The 18,623-nt window shown below is 54.6% G+C and overlaps 6 protein-coding genes across 6 annotated transcripts; 3 read left to right on the forward strand and 3 right to left on the reverse strand.

Annotated features, from left to right (window-relative positions):
- Positions 1 to 12: 12 nt before the first annotated feature.
- QC764_118910 (uncharacterized protein) lies at positions 13 to 1,924 on the reverse strand (the record flags this gene model as incomplete). Its single annotated transcript, XM_062943157.1, has 4 exons — positions 13 to 72; positions 93 to 1,709; positions 1,768 to 1,791; positions 1,889 to 1,924. The coding sequence occupies 3 exons, from the start codon at positions 1,922 to 1,924 to the stop codon at positions 198 to 200; spliced, it is 1,572 nt and encodes a 523-aa protein (XP_062806227.1). The 3' UTR covers positions 13 to 72; positions 93 to 197.
- Positions 1,925 to 2,366: 442 nt separating this feature from the next.
- Positions 2,367 to 6,798, reverse strand: QC764_0022490 (uncharacterized protein; the record flags this gene model as incomplete). Its single annotated transcript, XM_062940076.1, has 3 exons — positions 6,664 to 6,798; positions 2,658 to 6,485; positions 2,367 to 2,452 (listed from the first exon to the last, which is right to left on the reverse strand). The coding sequence occupies exons 2-3, from the start codon at positions 2,887 to 2,889 to the stop codon at positions 2,367 to 2,369; spliced, it is 318 nt and encodes a 105-aa protein (XP_062806228.1). The 5' UTR covers positions 2,890 to 6,485; positions 6,664 to 6,798.
- POP1 (Ribonucleases P/MRP protein subunit pop1) lies at positions 3,046 to 5,760 on the forward strand (the record flags this gene model as incomplete). The annotated part of the gene is made up of 1 exon (XM_062943158.1): positions 3,046 to 5,760. One exon carries the CDS (start codon positions 3,046 to 3,048, stop codon positions 5,758 to 5,760), a length of 2,715 nt encoding a protein of 904 aa, XP_062806229.1.
- Positions 6,795 to 10,278, forward strand: QC764_118930 (uncharacterized protein). The gene is made up of 2 exons (XM_062943159.1): positions 6,795 to 8,240; positions 8,300 to 10,278. The coding sequence occupies exons 1-2, from the start codon at positions 7,609 to 7,611 to the stop codon at positions 9,891 to 9,893; spliced, it is 2,226 nt and encodes a 741-aa protein (XP_062806230.1). The 5' UTR covers positions 6,795 to 7,608; the 3' UTR covers positions 9,894 to 10,278.
- A 534-nt stretch (positions 10,279 to 10,812) lies between these two features.
- PKA4 (cytochrome c oxidase subunit 1) lies at positions 10,813 to 13,683 on the reverse strand. Its single transcript, XM_062943160.1, has 5 exons — positions 13,047 to 13,683; positions 12,533 to 12,929; positions 12,375 to 12,470; positions 11,773 to 12,313; positions 10,813 to 11,699 (listed from the first exon to the last, which is right to left on the reverse strand). Exons 2-5 carry the CDS (start codon positions 12,792 to 12,794, stop codon positions 11,372 to 11,374), a joined length of 1,227 nt encoding a protein of 408 aa, XP_062806231.1. The 5' UTR covers positions 12,795 to 12,929; positions 13,047 to 13,683; the 3' UTR covers positions 10,813 to 11,371.
- Positions 13,684 to 14,144: 461 nt separating this feature from the next.
- GYP2 (GTPase activating protein (GAP)) lies at positions 14,145 to 18,290 on the forward strand. The gene is made up of 2 exons (XM_062943161.1): positions 14,145 to 14,857; positions 14,918 to 18,290. Exons 1-2 carry the CDS (start codon positions 14,435 to 14,437, stop codon positions 17,945 to 17,947), a joined length of 3,453 nt encoding a protein of 1,150 aa, XP_062806232.1. The 5' UTR covers positions 14,145 to 14,434; the 3' UTR covers positions 17,948 to 18,290.
- The last annotated feature ends 333 nt before the right edge of the window (positions 18,291 to 18,623 follow it).

Here is an 18,623-nt window from a genome sequence, read left to right on the forward strand (position 1 = left end):
GTCATTAAAAATTGCCCATCCTCTTAGGGGACGGATGGTTAGTGTTTTAGAAACCAGTGTGTTGCCATATACCCACACACACACACACACACACACACACACACACACACACACGTGTCCAACAACAAAAGAAACAAACCGCCCGCTTGCTTGCTCTTTTCCCAACTGAAAACTCATCACCCCAGACAACAACCTGATTAAACCACCACACCGGCCTCCCTACCAGAAGAGGGAACCGTCCAAGCAACCAAATCCTCCCTCACCTCCATCTCGTCCACCTCCTTCCCCCGCTTAAAATACCCAAACCCCCTCGTCCTCTCCCTCTCATGGTGGTCACTGCTCCCCGTCGTCGTCGTCCCGCCACTCTCCTTATTGCCAAACCCGCTCCCGACGGTAACCAAACTCGAACTCCGACTCCTCAACCCCCCCGCGTGCGTGATTTTGCTCTCCTCCCTCCTGTGCAACTGCCTCATCCCCCCGGCCACACCCAGCCCAACACCCCGCGACGACTCCCGGTTCAAGTCGGGCTGTTGATCTTGGTGTTGTTGACCCAGGACAGTATCCCCATCACTCGACCCGCTCCTGTGCCTCAGGTGATGGCGGAATCGGTGGAGGTCGCCCGGGCGAAGGGTGGACGACATCATGTCCTGCGAGCTGTGGCTTTCCCCCTCGTCGTCCGTCTCATCAGCGGGATTGCTCGATTCGTGTCTGAACGACGGCAAGAGGCGGTTTGCGGACGGGGGGCGGCCCGGCAGGACCGTCGTCCGTCTGGTGTGCCCCCTTCCATTGGGGGCTTTGGACGCGCGGCGGAACCCGTCGCCGCCGGAGAAGATATCCTCGATGCACTCGTCTGCGGGGAGCTCGCCCGGCTGGCTGGCCCAGCTGGCTGCCAAAGCGCGGCGGTACATATCCTGCGCTTCAAACACGTCACGAGATTTTCCAACGAGAGAAGAGGGAACGTGCCCGTTGGACGATTTCCCCACGTCAACCGGCTCGAGGGCCTCGCCGGCGACAAAACCGGCGATGCCGCCGAATACAGGGGCTGATTTTGGGGGTGGAGCCGCGTAGTTCCTTTCGCCGTCCACTTGGATCATGAGGATGGAAATTTTGAGCGTCGAGTTGATTTTGGACTCTTGCATCAGATACCGGCGCATGACGCCATCACGGACCTCGGACATGGGGCTGGTGGTGTTGCTGTCGTCTTCTGCTTCTGACGCATGAGAGGAGCGGGGGCTGCCGTCAAGGGTCTCCGGGACGGTGGTGTTACTTAGGGAGCTGCGTTTGCGGTGGTGGCTGCTGGCGCCGGATTTGGGATCGCGGCTGGTAGGGGAGGAGAAGATATCCCTTAGACTTGGCCCGCCGGGAATGACACCATCTCGGAGGATGGCCTCGCTTTCCTCAATGTACTCGCTTAGGTTGAGACGGACGACACCAAGGCTGATTTTCTCATCGCGGCCGCTCGTGCTGGCGGTGCCGGGGCCGCTGAACTCTTGGAGCACTTCGAACTCTATAGGGCATTCCACCAGGTTGCTGTTCCGGTCGATGCCAATGCGGACCGAGAAGACACGGGAGTAGTTATAGTCTACCCGGTGATTTTGAATGGGACATTTTTGTGTGCGCCCTCGTTGTTCACTGTGTATGCTGTGGGGGAGGTGCCATTTGATCAGTGACACTCCCGACACGAGTGGCACGTTGTTGAGGTCGTATATCTAATCAGTTGTAAGTCATGTGCTTAGTCACAGAGAAGGGGATGTTATTGAGCCCTACCTTGAGATGTACCTCGAACCTAGGCTGTGGAGAAAGGGGCGATGTTAGCTGTCTCATTGTCTCACCTTACTCGTACCCAATCAAACTGGTGCACAAAGAGAAGTGGAAAAAAAAAACATACCTTTCTAGATTTGCTAACTATAGGAAAGATGCGCATGTCAGCTGTCTGAGACCGTTATGACCAAGTGACGTAAAGTATCTCCCGTTGGATCCGAAGTAAAGAGACGGGAGTTTTTAAGGTTGGTGCACGGTTGGTTTGGTGGTTTGGTATAAAGACGTTGTTTGCGGCTCGTGTACTGGTAGAATGTTGGAGCAACGGGTTGGGTGATGTTGCCAAATGCAAGACAGTGAACAACAATGAAGCGTGAAATGCCAGTGAAACCAGATTGGCTGAAGAGCTTCTTCAGAGGCAAGGGAGGCAGGCTGAGTAAGACGAGTGGTGAAGAGGAAAGAGGGAAAAAAAAGAAGAAAAAAAGAATTGCTAGTCATGCTTACTTAGGGATGCCATGACTTGTCACTAGCACAGATTATGAAGGTATGTATGTAGCCTATGGTATGGACTGATTGATGCACATGAGACGAGCTATTACTGGAGAGTGTCAGATGGCGGACCGTTTCGTCGAAACCGGAGGCTGACGTCGGGGCGCGACAGATCCAGGTTCGGTGACTTTCTTCCAGATTGCGACTATAATATCGTATATCAGCTTATCGCCCGCGGTATTTAGGTACAGTAGTAGTGTGGTAAGGAACGGCAGAGTCCAGGACAGGGCAAGGTATCGTCAAAAACTTGGAATGTAAGGTAAAAGTATCGCCGGAAGCACCGAGACCGCGGGACATTCGGCTCTAATCGCGATGGAACGTCAGTGGGGAGTATATACAAGTTCACTAACCTGGATTGTCCTTTGAAGACTCCCTGGCGGCTTCAGAACGCGCCGGCGGACTCAAAGCCAGGCACTGTAATGCTTCTAAAGACGTGGTTGCTGAAACTTGCTTGGTCGTTGGCTGGTGGTGCCAAGCCAAGGGGTTCTTGGGGGATCTCGCCCCTGTCAGGGAACGGCCGGGGGTTGTGGAGCTTGGGCCGAGGGGCACGCCAAGTCGTCCTGGGCCTAGTGCAGGGGCCATCTGATAAGATAAGAGCTCCAAAAATTCAAGGTCCAAAGTCAAACAGTGACTTTATTTACCCAGCAAACAAGCTCGACGACAAACAGAATTATTCGGGACTGGGCTCAGTTGGGAGGTTTCCGCGGCATTCTCGTACTTTCCTAGACCACAGCCAAGATGGTGAAACGAAAAGACCCTCCAGGAGGAGGCAAAGACAGCCACGGACGCCAACCAAACAACACGCGCAACACCAAGCGCGCCAAAGTTCAAGCTGCCCGCACCATTCGCACACAGCCCTCCGATGCTGCGCTCGAAGACGGCAAGCTTGATTTGAACAGATTCCTCAATGCCCGCGAATTCGAAATCAAATCCCTCGAAAGAAGCATGAACAAATGCAAGGCCGTCAATGCCACCCGCGTTTTCCAGATGGTGCCCCGCGCGATGCGCCGGAGGACAGCAAGCCATAATGTGAAGAGAGTGCCAAAGAGACTGCGTGCGCAAGCGAGAAAGGAAATGCTGGAAGACAATACGCCGACGGTCGAGTCGAGGAAACGCAAGCCCCGCACAACCCGCGCCCGAATACGCGCCGAGACGATGAGGAAGCTACGATATTTGGCCGAGAAGAAAAGGAAGAGGAAGGGTAAGAAGGCCGGTGATGGGACGGTGGAGGAGGTGCAAAGGAGAGGATCAGCTGTGGTAACGGCGAGACCTCCACGGCCAAAAATACGACGGAACATGCTAAACGAGCCACCGAAAGCCGACTCGAAATACAGAAAACGCCAGATTAACAAGACCTGGCTACCAACCCATTTATGGCATGCGAAACGGGCCACGATGACGAGGCCAAGCAGCCCCTTGTGGAGATTTGCCATTCCACTCACATCGACGGCGAAGTGCTACCGACCAACACATCGTGCTTCCGGGCAAAAGGGGGTGGTTGCGTGGGATACCAGTTACATGAGCACGATAGGGGTTTATGGAACGGCTGACTGTCTCGAGCGGGCGTTAAGGTATCTGGGGTTGGTACAAGAGGGTCTTTGGAATACGAGAGGCAAGAAATGGAGGGCCGGTGTTCGGAAATGGACAGGTACCGTCAGCAGGCAACAGAAGGGTTCGAGACGGGATATTGGTCCCGCCACGATAGTCTGGAACCCACAACCGCCTGCGACAACTTCGGACGAGATGGAGACGTCTGAGAAGCCCAAGAAGCCCCGGAGACAGATTCTTATTCGCACTCATCCATCTTGTTTCCTCGAATTATTTGAGGAGTTACTCAAGGTTGCAAAGGGCCAGAAGCCTCAACTTCACGTGGAGGACCTACGGTTCGAAGTCGGCAGCATTGAGCTAGTTGGGCCGGCCTCTACGGAAACATTGTTGGGAATTCTTGAACCCTTTCACGATTCACCAGAAGCGGCCGAACGCCATGCTAATGTCTTCCGGTCCCTCGCTGGAGTAGCAAATCCGGCATCTCTGCCCAAGGACGCAATTCTTGCCTTCTCGGCCAGGGACCCGCGTTTGTCTTATCCCCCAAAGCGAGTCGAGATTCCCAGCGGAGGCGAACAGACAATCCTCAAGACACTCACAGATTGGCCAGTCGAGGAAAACCTCAAGCCATACGACATATTCGACCGAGAGAGCCGCTATCAAGCTTCGAGAATGCCATCACAAAAGTCACTCAACCGCCGAAAAGGCGCGAATGCTCCGGGAGAGCCTATCAAGGTCACCGCAGCAGACCCCCCCATTCCAGTCATGTTGCTCGCCTCAAGACCTGGCACAGACGGTCAGGCCCAGGGTACGTGGACATTACTCGCTCCGTGGAAATGCATCCAGCACATCTGGTACTGCTTGATGCAGTACCCCGTCAGCACAGGTGGGAACCCTCGGCTGGGAGGGCTTGAAGAGCAGAGACAAATCGCTTTTGAGCACGGGACTCCATGGTTCCCGGGGGATTTCCCGGCAACGACTGCCGGCATGAACTGGGAGCTGGAGGAGAGGGCCAAGAGGAGGGGGGATTGGGATCGACGACCAAAGAGCAAGAGATTGGAATGGAAGTCGCTCGATCTCGGGGCTGGGAGAAAAGGTGAGATCGGAGATGGGTTGGCGTGTGATTTTGAGTACCTGTTTGGGGTGTCAGCCCGAACCCGAACCCAAGGGAAACCTGACGCAGTGTCGACCCCGGATGCCGCCGCGGAAGCGATGGTGGTTGATCCACCTGCCGAGCAGCCGCAATCTCCAGTTGGTATGACGATCAGGCAGGTGACGAAGACGGAGTTTAGCGCATTGATGAAATCGGGAAGCGGGGAGGGGGTGGTGCCGGAGGGAGGGATTGTTGCTGTTGGGTTGGAGTTTGTGACGAGGGGGGTTGCGAAGCCTTGTGCGAGGATTTATCGGCTGCCGGGGAAGGGGGGGAAGGCTGGAGGTGCGGTTGGCGTTCCGTCCACGCAGGCAGAGGTGCCTGCTACGCCTGAGGCGAGGACGAAGGACGGGTTGCCGGTTGACTTGAGCGAGCAATGGCTTTCCAAGGTACCAAATGGGGACAAGAAAAAGGGAGCTGCTGTTCCAAGGATGCCGGTTGGGGTGGATATGGAGACCAGGAAGAAGATTTTGGCCGGGTCACTTTTGGCTGTGGAGGTTCCCTATCCCAAGCCCGCCGCGGGTAATCAGACGGATTTTGGGGGTCACCCGCTTTGTCCTGGGGAGGAGGACTTGATTGGGTTTGTGACTACGGGCGCGTTCAGCCTCAGCGAGGGAAGGGGCACGGCGATTGGGTCGATTTCGGCGGCGAGGGCGCTCGAGACGTTGAGGGAGACGGGGCCCCGGGAGGGCAAGTTTTGTGTGGTTAGGAATGCGGGTGAGAGTATAGGTTGGTTGGCGAGGTGGGAGGTTGTTTGACGGGATGGAAAAATCCTGATACGACAATTTTACCTATTTTGTGGGAATATGGGATTCTCACGAATGCAATGGTGAAGCTGAAAGAGCAAGCAAGCATCGGGATGGTGTACAGCCAGCTTTTTGCTGTAAAGGAACCCACCCAATACTCAAGGGCTTGAAGCTTTGTACCAAGCAGGGATGATCCCGAGATGTGAGACCTGCAGTTATGTATACAAGGCTCGATTGGATTGACCTGGGAGCGGTAAGATGTTCGGGTTCGGGAAGGGTGGGTTGCCAAATCGGCAATCTGATCTTTACCGGTCAAGCCAGAATCGGGCATATGATAGGCATTGGGCAAGGGAAATGTGACGAGGTCTTCTTTGTAAAAAGCCGGTCACCCAATGAAGGGCAGATGATCACAATCATAGGTGGTGGTGGCGGATGAGTTTTTGGACTCGTGAGACACCGTCACACGGGTCATTGGGCAGATGGAAATACACCGCTTTGGGTTTCTATACCGCGATGAGGAATTGCATGGACTGGGTTGGGAGTGGATGCAGCATCTTTGTGCGAGTCTGTCGGCTGGAGATGCCCTTCGGAATGAGGTCTAGCCGCGAGAAACGAAGGGGAAAGGATTATCGTCGTTTGAAGGCTCACCGGATGCAAGGTGTCGCGTGTGGCTTGATAACTCGCAGGTTTTGGTACTTGGTTTTGTTGATGAGACGGGGGAGGTGATCGGCGGGGAGCTAAGATCGATTATATGTGAGGCACGGTTTTGGGATGTCTTACTCAACTGGCTGGCTGTCTTGTTTGTGAGAAGGGTTTTTTTGCCTCTCGGTAGATTTCACTTGGTGATATCTCCGTAGACATGATACTTACCCAATCTGTGTGCTGTGATGGTGATAGAAAGGGGCTTAAACACACCGTTCCCAGATGCACCACCCTCAGCCGAGCCAACCGGCGGAGGGAAATGCAGGCGTCGGGTGCATCAACGTCGTCGAAAAATACTTGGGTCCTCCCCAAGTTGGCTGGCGCACCAAGTTCCCGGTTGATGTGTGCCGGGAGGCAGAGAGGCTCCAGATTGCTTGCCGTTGCTGATCAGACTTTTGACACATTTGTCCCGGAACAAATGCCAATGTCAGATATTGGAAAAAAAAAAGTCATCACGAATCGTACGAGGTAGTGGGCAGACAAGCCAGGACAAGGCCTGGTCACTGACTGCGCCAAAAGTCCAAAATCGGCGGCCCGGAATCTAGAGCGATCCCGTCTGGAGCCTATCACACTGGGCCGTCACCCGCGGCGGCCAGCTGTGTGTGTCCAGTCAAGTTTTCAGAGCTGTCATCCGGCTCACCGCGAGGCACACGGGCACAAACAGCCCAGCCCAGCCCCATTCCTGCAAGTTGCACAAACAACATCTCTCTTACTTGTTCTCTCCTTTTCCAAACTACAGCCAGCAGAGAATTGACCCGTCTCCATCGCGCTGGCCCCAAGCTCTCGGGCCGTGCCCGTGCGGATAGACACAACTCTGACATTGCCTGCCGACTTGGCACGATCGGCCAAGACAGCCCACCTGCAACCCAAGAGAGAGAAGAGGGTCCTCTTCACCTTGTCCGGAAGCCGGATTGGCAAACTGCGATAACCCCATCCCCATCCACTACCCCCCACCCGCCCCGTCACCACCCCCTCGACGGCGCTTCGAACAACAACCATATGGGACCACTCAAGAGGTCATTTTCGCATGTCATGCCTCGAAAACTCCCAGAAATCACCGTTTGATCGGATACGGTCCTGCTTGCTTTTCGTTTTTCTTTGTCTTTTTTTTATATATTTTTTATACTGGAATATTAATTGGTTTTTGCGGCAGCAGCCATGGCGATGGCTACCCTGTCGCCCCTCCTGAACAACCAAACCTCGACTCCTGTCAGCCCTGTCGTCACCACCACGGGCGGTGGCCCACCCGAGTTAAGCGATATCGATTATCTCCGCGAGGTCCTGGGGCAGCAGCAGCCACCCGACGGCAAAACAGAGGCGGATATCCAGTCGGAGCTTGCTGACAAGGCGGCGGCGTTGGGGATAGAGCTGCCGATTGAAGGGGGGGCGAGGTTGACGGTGGAGGAGCAGCTGTCGGGTGGTGAGTCGGATGGTGCTTTTACTAGGCAGCATGGGAGGACGGTGTCGTCGACGAGCTCGAACGAGACGGTTGACTCTGGTTCTGGTTCACATGCGTCGCGCCACTCGATAGTGCTGCCGGCAACGTTGACGGAGTCGGCTGCGAGGAGGAGGTCGAGGAGTTTGACTTTTTCGCAGTATGAGAAGTATCTAGGCCAGATCAACCCTGCGCTGGATCAGCCCAAGTTTATGAGGCTGCAGCATGACAAGACGGAGAGGTCGGCGGGGATATTGGTTAGGTCAGGGACGAGGAAGGGGGTGATGGATCTCAAGAGGAGCATTGCTAGCAGGTTAAAGAGAAGGAGAGCTACACCTTCCTCTCCGACGCCCATGTAAGTTTTTCTTGCTCGCGTTGGCACCTCAACGCCATATTGACCCCCTTTTTCCACAGCCCCTGCATCTGCTGCCGCGAAGACTTTTCCCGCGAAAACAACACCCTCCAAACCCTCCCGTGCGGCCACACCTACTGTCAAGATTGTCTTGAAGTCATGATCGCCCAGTCCACCTCGGACGAGTCCAAAATGCCTCCCCGCTGCTGCACCCAGCCCATCCCCACCCCCATCATCAAGAACGTCCTCCCTCGTGACAAACAGCAGCTATTCCTCAAAGCGGTCCAGCAGTACTCCACCCCCTGGGAAAACCGAATCTTTTGCCCAAACACCACCTGCGGCGAGTTCATCCCCCCGACCTCCAAAATCGACCCGAAGCACCCCTTTGAAGCGGTGTGCAGGTACTGCCGGACGAGGGTGTGCGTCATGTGCAAACGGAACGCGCACAGGCTGGGACAGGACTGTCCGTCTGATAGGGAGCTGGACGCGGTGCTTAAGATTGGTGAATGTTCCGGGTGGAGGAGGTGCTACAAGTGCCGGACGTTGGTGGAGCTGGCGCAGGGGTGCACGCATATCACCTGTCGGTGCAAGGCGCAGTTTTGTTACATTTGCGGTGCGGTCTGGGATCCGTGCGTGGGGTGTCCGAATTTTTGCAACGGGGAGGAGGAGCTGGAGCGGAGGAGGGTGGCGGAGGAGGCGAGGTTGGCGGAGCTGGAGGCGGAGGAGCTGGCGAGGGAGAAGTTGGCGGAGCAGGAGGAGATGGAGCGGCAGGAGAGGGAGAGGAGGACGTTGGATAATGTCGAGTTTAGGATGTTGAAAAGAGAACAAGAGGCGGAGATGCATCGTTTCAGGGCGTTCGAGCTGGGGGCGAAGCAGAAGATGAAGGAGAGGCACTCGAAAAAGAGGATGGCGCTGGGGGAGAAGTATGACGAGCTGACGGAGAAGATGAGGGAGAGGCACGCGAAGACGGAGCAGCATTTGGAGGATCGGCAGGTGCTGGCCGAGTTTGAGCTGTTGGCGAGTTTGGAGGAGAAGGAGAAGAAGATTAGGCTGAAGCTGAAGTATATGGAGGATTATTGCAGTGGGAGGCACCGGCCGTCGGCGAGTGAGCTGAGTGCGGATCCGGAGGAGAGGAAGATGCCGAGACGGGAGATCACGATGAAGGATAGGGAACAGCTGAGGCAGCAGTACTGCATACGGGATGGGATGGAGAGGAAGCATCAGTCGCAGATTAATGTGCTGAGGGAGAAGCAGGCGAAGGCGCTGGAGGAGCTGATTGGACGGCATGAGAAGGAGATGGATGCGCTGATGGACAGGCGAGCGGAAGAGATTGAGGATTTGGCGGTTGAGTTTGCAAACGAGGAAGAAGAGATGGTAGGGGTCTTTAGGGAGAGGAGGAGGAGGCTAGAGTGGAAGTGGGAGTTGGAGATGGAGATCCTTCGAGTGAGAATGGAGAGAGAGCTGGGGGTCGCCTTCGTGAGACTCGGGGGGCCAAAGTGGCCTGAGGAACAACAACTGGTCCTGCAGCAACAGCAAATAGTAGCTGAACACGAGCAGCAGCAGGAGTACATATTGCCTGTGGTGGCGGGGATGGAGAGTATCACGGTAGACGAGGTTCAGGTTGAGCCTGAAGCTGAGGTTGGGATTGCGAAGTAAATTTCCCTTTTCGATTGACACTACCAGACCACACCACACATTTCGTTTTTCCTTTCTTGGATTGGATTGGAGTTTTATCTTTACGAAACCTGCTTTTTCTTTGGGGGTACGCTGTCATCGCTTTGGCGTTTTTGCCTGTCTGTTTTGTTCGGTTTGTTTTACCATCTTAGGGCATTTACATTGGAAGAACGATGGGGCGGGGTGTATCGATACCATAAGGAACTGGGGCGTGGGAGGAAAGAAAGGAACTGGCTGACATGGAAGGGTGGGATTTGGTGGAAACGGAAAGATCAAGGCGTAATATGGCACTGGGGGAAGTGTGAGCAATGTGTTTTTATTTTAGTTACATTTTGATACCTACCCTTATTGACCTATGAAGAGGAAGAAGGAAAGTGACATCTAATTCTGCTCTCGTCGGCTTTGTTAGTGTTTTCTTCCCAATGGTGTATGTGAGCAGCTGCAGTTACCTATATTTGCTTAAAGGATACTGATTATGTTAGAAGATGGTGTTGCTGTGTCTTTTGTGTGTGGAGATTCAAACCAGAAGAGCCGAACAACAAAAGAAGACATACAGCTCTTGCGGTGTCAATTATTCTGTGGGCAGGGTGCTGGGGAAGGTATCTTGGCTGGTTTGTGACCAACTCTCAAGGCCACACTCACCGATCACCATCCATCTATTGGGCCGTCTTTTAGGCATGGTCTCAGGTAAGCACGTAGGTAGGTACCAGTCTAAAACTGCTCAAAATGTCAAGAACGCTTAGGGAAATAATCAGGATAGACACTGTGGATTCTTCAATTTTTCAATCATTTTGGCCGACGAGAACATCTCAGACATGTCACCTTAGCCCTCCCTCGCTCTCACATGAGAGATATCCAGAGCAGCAGCTATTAAATTCATTGGGCATTTATTCCCAGAAGGTGGATCAATGTTTTTTTCTCTCATTAAGCCAGCAGCGGCAACCAGAGTTGTCCAAATACTATCAGTTAGGAAATTGGTCTTGACCATGTCTCTTTTTGTATTGATCACTTATTCTCTTCATCAAAAGTACCTTAGATATGCAACCAACTGATCCACGCCTAGTGCATATCTCGTCTTCTCATATCATTCACGCTTTCTCTCCCATTTCCATCAGCATATGCTCGTCCTTTTACATCTGCGGCGCTAGCAACTCCTACCCCTTCTGAACGCCAAATTTCGACTTCCAACCGCTCCAAAATCTTCAAATATCTCAACATGCTACCCCTCACCCTTCAGTGACCCAGATCACAAATATAACCTCCTCGTACCAATTTCCCATAACGCCGTTCCAATTCCCAAAGTCGCAAATCACTTGCCCGACCGTGGCAGAAAGAATCCCTCTCATACCCTGACAAAAATAACCAAAAACAACAAAAGGATGTTGGTATCCCCACCCAAACCCGTTCCAAAACAACAACAACAACAAAAAAAAAAAAAACACAACCCGTAGCATCACCGACTAAAAATCCTTAAAATACTCGTCATACTTCTCAGCCATCTCACCCGTATACTCCTCCTTCCTATCATCCTCCTCCGGGTAAATATCAAAACACTGCGCATCCCCCGGGTACCTCACCGGTGGCAGTATCGGACCCTTGTATTTCCTCGCCAGCACCGCATCCCAGTCCACCCCCTTGAAAAAGGGGTGAGCTTTTACCCTGGCAGCGCCGCCGCTGATGTTGCCTAACCTTCGAGAACGATCAACCGTGCAGAATTGGCGGATGATGTCTTTTGCTTCTGGTGAGATGGGTGGGTCTTGGGGGAAGACGACCGGTTTTTCTACAATTCTGGGAGATAAGTGTTATTAAGGGGGCAGCTGGGAAGTTTGAGACGAAAAAAAAAAGGTGGGGGGCGACATACTGTTTGTAGATTTCGATTGGGTTCGAGTGCCAAAACGGCGGGTACCCAGTTAGGAACTCGTAGATTAGAATCCCCAATGCCCACCAGTCTACCGCTGTGGTGTGCCCCTTGTTGTGAATCACTTCTGGAGCGAGGTATTCTGGTGTGCCGCAGAGGGTGTACGTCTCTTCGGGATGATCGTTTTCGTTGTTGCCCAGCCGTTTCGCAAAGCCAAAGTCTACGAGCTTGATGTGACCTTCTGCGTCGAGAAGGAGGTTTTCCGGCTTCATGTCCCGGTAGGCGATGCCGCCTTGGTGTTCGTGCAGGTATTCGAGCACGAGGACGATTTCAGCAGCATAAAACCGGGCCATGTCCTCGTCGAAACGGCGGTATTTGCGGAGGTAGGTGAAGAGCTCGCCGCCGGGGATGTAGTCGAGGAGGATATACAGAAAGTCATGGTCGGAGAAGGAGGCCTGGAAGGAGGTGATGAAGGGGTGCCCTGAGACATCGGAGAGGATTTGCCGCTCGTGGCGGACGTGGTCGATTTGCTTTAGCTTTATCACTGAGAGGGAACCAAAGGTTAGTGCGAGGTCAGGACGGCTGTGAAAATAGATGAGACGTACCCTCGGTCTTGCGGAGAATTTTGAGAGCGTAGACTTTGCTGCGATCGGCTTCGGTACCGTGCGATGGCCGAACAAGGCATACGCGCGCAAATGTTCCTGTGCGATTGTGGTGGTTAGTACAGGACTCGGATGCGACAGGGAGGAAAGCTTCAACTCACCCGTTCCTAACGTTCTCACCCTTGAGAAATCGGCCAGACTTAGCTTCTTGGACGTTAAATCAAACGGCTCCTGATCGCGGGCATTTATCCTTTGCTGAGACTGCTGTTGCTGCTGCTTCGCGGCATTGGCTGCCGCGGCCGCCATCAAGGGATGAAGACCACCACCTCCTCCACTAGCACCACCGCCACCGCCGCCGCCGCCATTACTTGCTGGGCCCCCAGGCGAGAGGGTTTGTTGTGAATGCGCAACAGTGGCCGCCATTATGGGCGCGCTGGGTGCAGAAAGCGACGAATGAGGCCTGAAGCGGGAAGAGCCGGCTGCGTATCGAAGCCTTCGCCACCGGACACTTTATGAATGCGCCAACGTAGGTATTTGATATGGGGAGCATACAAGAGACTACGAGAAACAGCGCTTGCTGGTGAGCGCTACGAGATCAGAAAGAGGAACCCAGCCTCACAAGGATATGTAGCAGCGGTAGAGGCCGGGCTGGGGGAGGAGGGGGAAAGACTGTACTAGTGATGCGATGAGGGGGGCCGACGGCAAAGGACGGACCTATGGACAATGACGGGGTATGGTGGATGCGGGTGTGTATCTGCGGCTCGGGTCGCGGGGTACAGAGAGCGTGGGGTGGGTGCCAAACAAGAGGGGCTCGAGGTTCATCCAAGGGGAACAAAGGGGTAGGGGAGGGGGGTTGCGGACTCTTTAGAGGCGGTGCTGCTGCTGCTGCTGAAGAAGAAGAAGAGATCCCGGCATGTCTATGGCCAGCGGATGACGTTCGCCATGCAGGTTGACGGTTCCAAGCATCTGCTGGCAGCGCGCAAAGTCTCGGGTGTTCTCGATGGCAGGTCCGCTCTGGCCTTGGCATTGACGAATCAGGATCCGGTCAACTTGGGCGGCAATGGTGATGATGGTGAACCGGGATGTCTGGGATATCAAAGGACCAGACAGCACTCGGAAGCAAACGGCGTCTACAGGGCTGGATAAACCCGGCTTCCAAACCGAAACGTGGCGACCGGCCCCCCTGGATAGGAGTAGGACTGGTGTTTCGTTTCCATTTGTGCCCACAGTCGCATCCTCAAGAGGATTCTAGGAAGGAATGTGAGAGAGGCTGGCTGTCGCTGTTGAAACCAGGTCCTAGCGTAGCGCAGAGGGGGCATAAGGGCGCTTCTACAGCTAGGCACAAGACAGCTGTTCCTGGATGTCTTCCATGATGGCTCTTGTCGACATTGTGACGCGAGTTGTAAGTCAACCTGTTGGGCAGCAGCGGTGTCCGCAGATGTAATCTTGGATCGGGATAACGAGGGCAAAGAGCGTGAGGGAGTCAAGAGACAAACGGAAGTGGTATTGGAGCCACAAACATACCACAACAAATGCCCTAAAAGATGGGAACGAGTGTTGGAAGATTGACCCCCTTGCCGCACGATCCGAGCGTAGCTCAGGGTTAAGCCAGGGTTGTGTGTGTGCGGCAAGGGTAGCATGGATATGGGCAGGCTCAAAGCAGAAGGGTTCCCTGAGACCCCACAATCCACAACCGTGCCAAGCCACCAGCTGCATGGACCTGTGGCTGCCAGGCTTCTGTCAGTCTGTCTCGAAGCATCAGCAGCACTGACTGCACTGCACCGACGAGCAAACATCAGCCTTGCTCTCAGCTGGGGCAGTAGTCGACTGACTGTAAGCAACTTGGACCCAAACACGCACACACACACACACACACACACACACACGCAGCGTATACTACAGTACATTGCTGGGCAATGCCATCCGATCACGTCCAACCTTGACCACACGCCGAGCCCGCCCTGCGATCTTGCGAACCGCTTCGTGCCGCCGCAGGGCCAGCACCGATTACCACCAACACACCACACTCTTTTGAATAGGCAAATACACGCAATAATCTCGTCATGTTGAACCTCTCCAGCTTCGTGCAAAAAGCCCAACAGCTACTGGACCCCAATCAGGGTTTGAATATCACCGACTCGGACAGAAATCCATCCAAAGCATCCCTCTTTCAAGCCCAGTTTAGACTTCCAGCCTCTCAACACCCGCTCTACGAGATCACCGCCGAGCTTACCATTCCCCTTGCCAATGCCACACAGAGCGACAGAGACCGTGAAAGAGGCTACCAGTACGCCGGAAAGCTTCACCTGTCCGAGTCCTACCTCTGCTTCTCTACCACACCATCCAGTTTCTTGCAGTCTGCGAGCACCCCGACTTCGTCGGTATTCACTGGCCAGACACATGGTGGAGGGCCGAGCGGGAACGGCTTCACCTTCCCCCTGTCATCCATTCGGAGGGTCGAGCGGCTTCACAGCCAGAACTTTCAGGTAAGAAGCCTCCTCTCACCGGCCCTGCTTTGCTTTGACTTACACTGAATGCGCCTGCAGTTTGCCCTAGCTATCAGCACATGGAACGGTATAAGCCAGGAAGCCGCCAAGGACAAGGACAAGAAGGACCTAAGAGAACAGCGGATTACCATCCAGCTGGCCAGTAGTCGGCATGCATGTGAGAGGTTCTGCGATGGTCTAAAAAAGGGTCTCCGAACAAACGTTGGAAATGTGGCCAAACTGAAAAAGGTGGTGGGCGAGTGCTATTCCGAATACCTTCTCCGACCTGAAGAACAGAAAAATGCGACGCCTCCCGATGCCGGCTTGGGCCTCATTTTCAAGTACCCCGGCGATCCCAAGAAGCTTCGAGACAGGGCCAAGATGCGGCTGTGGGCCGAGTATTTGAGAGACAATGGACGGAATGCGACATTAATCCGTCAGCCTACCTTCCACAAACTAATCAGAGTCGGGCTGCCAAACAGGCTGAGGGGTGAGATGTGGGAGCTGACGTCTGGGTCACTATATCTGCGGCTTGAAAACCCAACACTGTACGCCGACACGCTCGCCAAGCATTCGGGCATGGAATCTCTGGCTATTGATGAGATCGAAAAGGACCTGAATCGCAGTCTTCCGGAATATCCTGGCTTCCAGAGCGAGGAGGGCATCGGCCGTCTTCGGCGGGTCTTGACTGCCTACAGCTGGGTCAATGCCGATGTTGGCTACTGCCAGGCGATGAACATTGTCGTTGCGGCCTTGCTAATCTACATGTCAGAAGCACAGGCCTTCTTCCTTCTCTCCGCCCTGTGCGATCGGTTGGTGCCGGGTTACTATTCAACCACCATGTACGGCACCCTTCTCGACCAAAAGGTGTTTGAGTCCTTGGTGGAGAAGACCATGCCCATCTTGTGGGAACATCTCGTGAAGAGTGACGTGCAGCTGTCTGTCGTGTCGCTGCCTTGGTTCCTCTCGCTTTATATCAACTCGATGCCTCTCGTCTTCGCCTTCAGGGTCTTGGACGTGTTCTTTGTCGAGGGCCCCAAAGTGCTGTTCCAGGTTGGCCTGGCCATCTTGAGGATAAACGGAGAGGAACTCTTGGATGCGGCGGATGACGGAGCCTTCATCTCGGTCCTCAAGTCCTACTTTGCCCGTCTCGATGAATCTGCTCACCCCAAGTCTGAGAACCCCAAACTCAGGGCGGTCACTCGGTTCCAGGAGCTCATGGTGGTGGCCTTCAAGGAGTTCTCGGGCATCACGCACAACAGTATTACTGAGCTTCGCCTCAAAAACAAGGACGCCGTCCTGAACAACATCGAGAGCTTTGCAAAGCGAACGGCCATCAGAAATCTTGGCCCCGATAGCAAGCTGCTGAGCGCCGATGAGTTGGCCGCCTTGTACGACAGGTTCTATGGCGTGTTGTACGAGAGACAACAGCGAGACCACATCATTAAGCAGGAGCAAGCAAGGCGAGCCAAGAACAGCCGCTCACGGGTGGCTGCTGTTGAAGGACACGACGAAAGCATCGAGAAAGGTCGGGTTGGGTTGGGACCGAGCACCAGCCTGATGGACTATGACGCGTTCCGTGAATTCCTGGCGGGAATGTCCAGATGGGCCATCTCAGACGCACCCAGCACGCCGCGACGTGAGACTACGGGGGATAGGCAGACAGGCTTCTACGGCAGCTTTAGACGAGGTGACGTGACGTTGTCTCCCTGGGGGGCAGGTCCCGAACCGGCAGATCATGAATTTGTCCAGCGACTGTTTGCGAAGTGGGACGTGGGATCCGCCTCCGCTCTCACTCTCCAAAACGTTGTGTCGGGCATGGCTCGTATCAAAGGGAAGCGCGACATCATGGGCACCATCAACTACTTTTTTGAACTACACGATGACGACGGAGACGGCAGGGTCGATCGCGAAGGCATATTGCGCATGTCCGAGGCCTTGCTTTTCCTATCTCGCCGTGGGCTGGAAGGCACGCTCAGCCCGTCAAGTTCGAATCTCGCCCTCAGTACAGATAACGTGAACGGTGGCGGCGAGAACCCAGGCCATTCTATCAATGAGAGGTTCCTTGGCAGCGTCAGCGCCTTCATCAGGAGATGCTTTGAATATGCCGACCCGGATCATCCACAAAATCAAAATGCGATACAAGACGTGCAAGAACGACTAGATGCGCAGAAGCTAGAGGATGATGAGGAGCTCGCAGACCCCGACGCCTTCGCCATTGGCGATGACGACGATGACGATGACGATCTCATGGCCATGGAATCACCATCCGCAAGTCCCAAAACAACAGCTGTTCGCCCTGACAAAAAGCTCGGCCAGCCACCTGAGCTGCAACTAAATCCAGCATCTGCAGGGCTCTCCACGGACGATGACATGTCAGCACGAAGACGGGTGTCCAAAGCTCAGTCGGTCAAGGCCAACGCGGCCTTGGACCCATCGAACCCGTTGCATATTACTCTCCCAACATTCCGCATGGTTGTACTTGCAGACGAGCTTCTGGAACAGTTTTTCGAGTCATCCTTCCCAGCATCATTTCACATTATTGAGGGTCTGGCCTCTTCGACCACACCCACCAGCGCATCGTCCTTGACTACCTTCTCCAGTCTTGGTATCGGCGCCGGACGGGCTGTCAATGCCGCGCTCGGTGGCGCTCCCGGAACACCTGGTGCTGCCGCTGGAGGTCGCGGCCTGCGCGGTGTCTTGGATAACATTGTCACCGACGGGATGCGCGTGGCGGCTGAAGTCCGCCGTAGGATGGAGGAGGCCCAGCGCGAGCTTGAAAAGAACGCACTCCCAGGCCAGCGCACCGAGGAGGACGACGACGAAGAGGACGATGATGTGGGGCTTGGACGGCCATCAGGGGCTGGAAAGAGTGGGGCGTACTCTGGCGATGCGGAACGGCGAAGCGTGCGCAGTTCGGACCGAGACCTCTTGACAGGTGCAGACGCTGAAGCTAGTGACGCGACAGCGACAGGTGCCGGACGTGCCAGCGGGAGTCCCGAGGGTGGGGGTGGTGGGAATGGGGCCGGTAATGAGCCTGGCAAGGGCGCGGGGGCTGGCAAAGTTGTTGGGGTCGAGTTCGATGGCTAGGGGGCGTGGAACTTGGACCATGGCACCACTTGATAACTCCATGCGAGAGCCCGGGGATGGCTGGGGAGTTGGATCTTTTATGCTTATCATTTTCTGCCAAGTTGGCACTCTGCTGCTTTTGCTGTTAGAAACCATCGTCGGTTTTACGGGTCAGGTTTTGTCTGGGACGAGCGGACGGGTGTTGGGAGTCTGGGATGGAAACACCATTGTAAGTGAGTGAGCTTGTGCGAGGGAAACGCATGGCTTCTACTGATGCACAGCTCCAAAGTGTTAGGTATCTAGATGATAGCATCACCAACTTACACAAATATCGATGGTTCACTTGCTCAGTGCACATTTGTCCCTCGCCCTCGTTGTACATGTTGCCTAGCCACTCTCCCTAGAAATGCCGTCCCGATCGATTGGCCCCTCATCCCTTTTTATTCCTGAGGACTGAGACCACCAGGAATTCTCCCCTTCTCCTAGATCTCTCCATCACTTCAAATTCTACCCACCACTCAGTGAACATTCCATGCCTCGATCGCCCTGTCTTGGTCGCGTCTCAACAACCACGGGGAAAGTAGACCGCGTTCGCGACGCCAGTGTCACGATGGTTATCATATACAAACCCACGTTGCCGGGCACGCTCGCGGGCCGCTGTCAAGAACTTTTTCTCGTCAGCTCCCTGAGGCTACGT

The sequence above is a fragment of the Podospora pseudoanserina genome, chromosome 1 (genome assembly GCF_035222485.1).
Source record: "Podospora pseudoanserina strain CBS 124.78 chromosome 1, whole genome shotgun sequence".
In the NCBI taxonomy this organism is placed as follows: Eukaryota; Fungi; Ascomycota; class Sordariomycetes; order Sordariales; family Podosporaceae; genus Podospora; species Podospora pseudoanserina.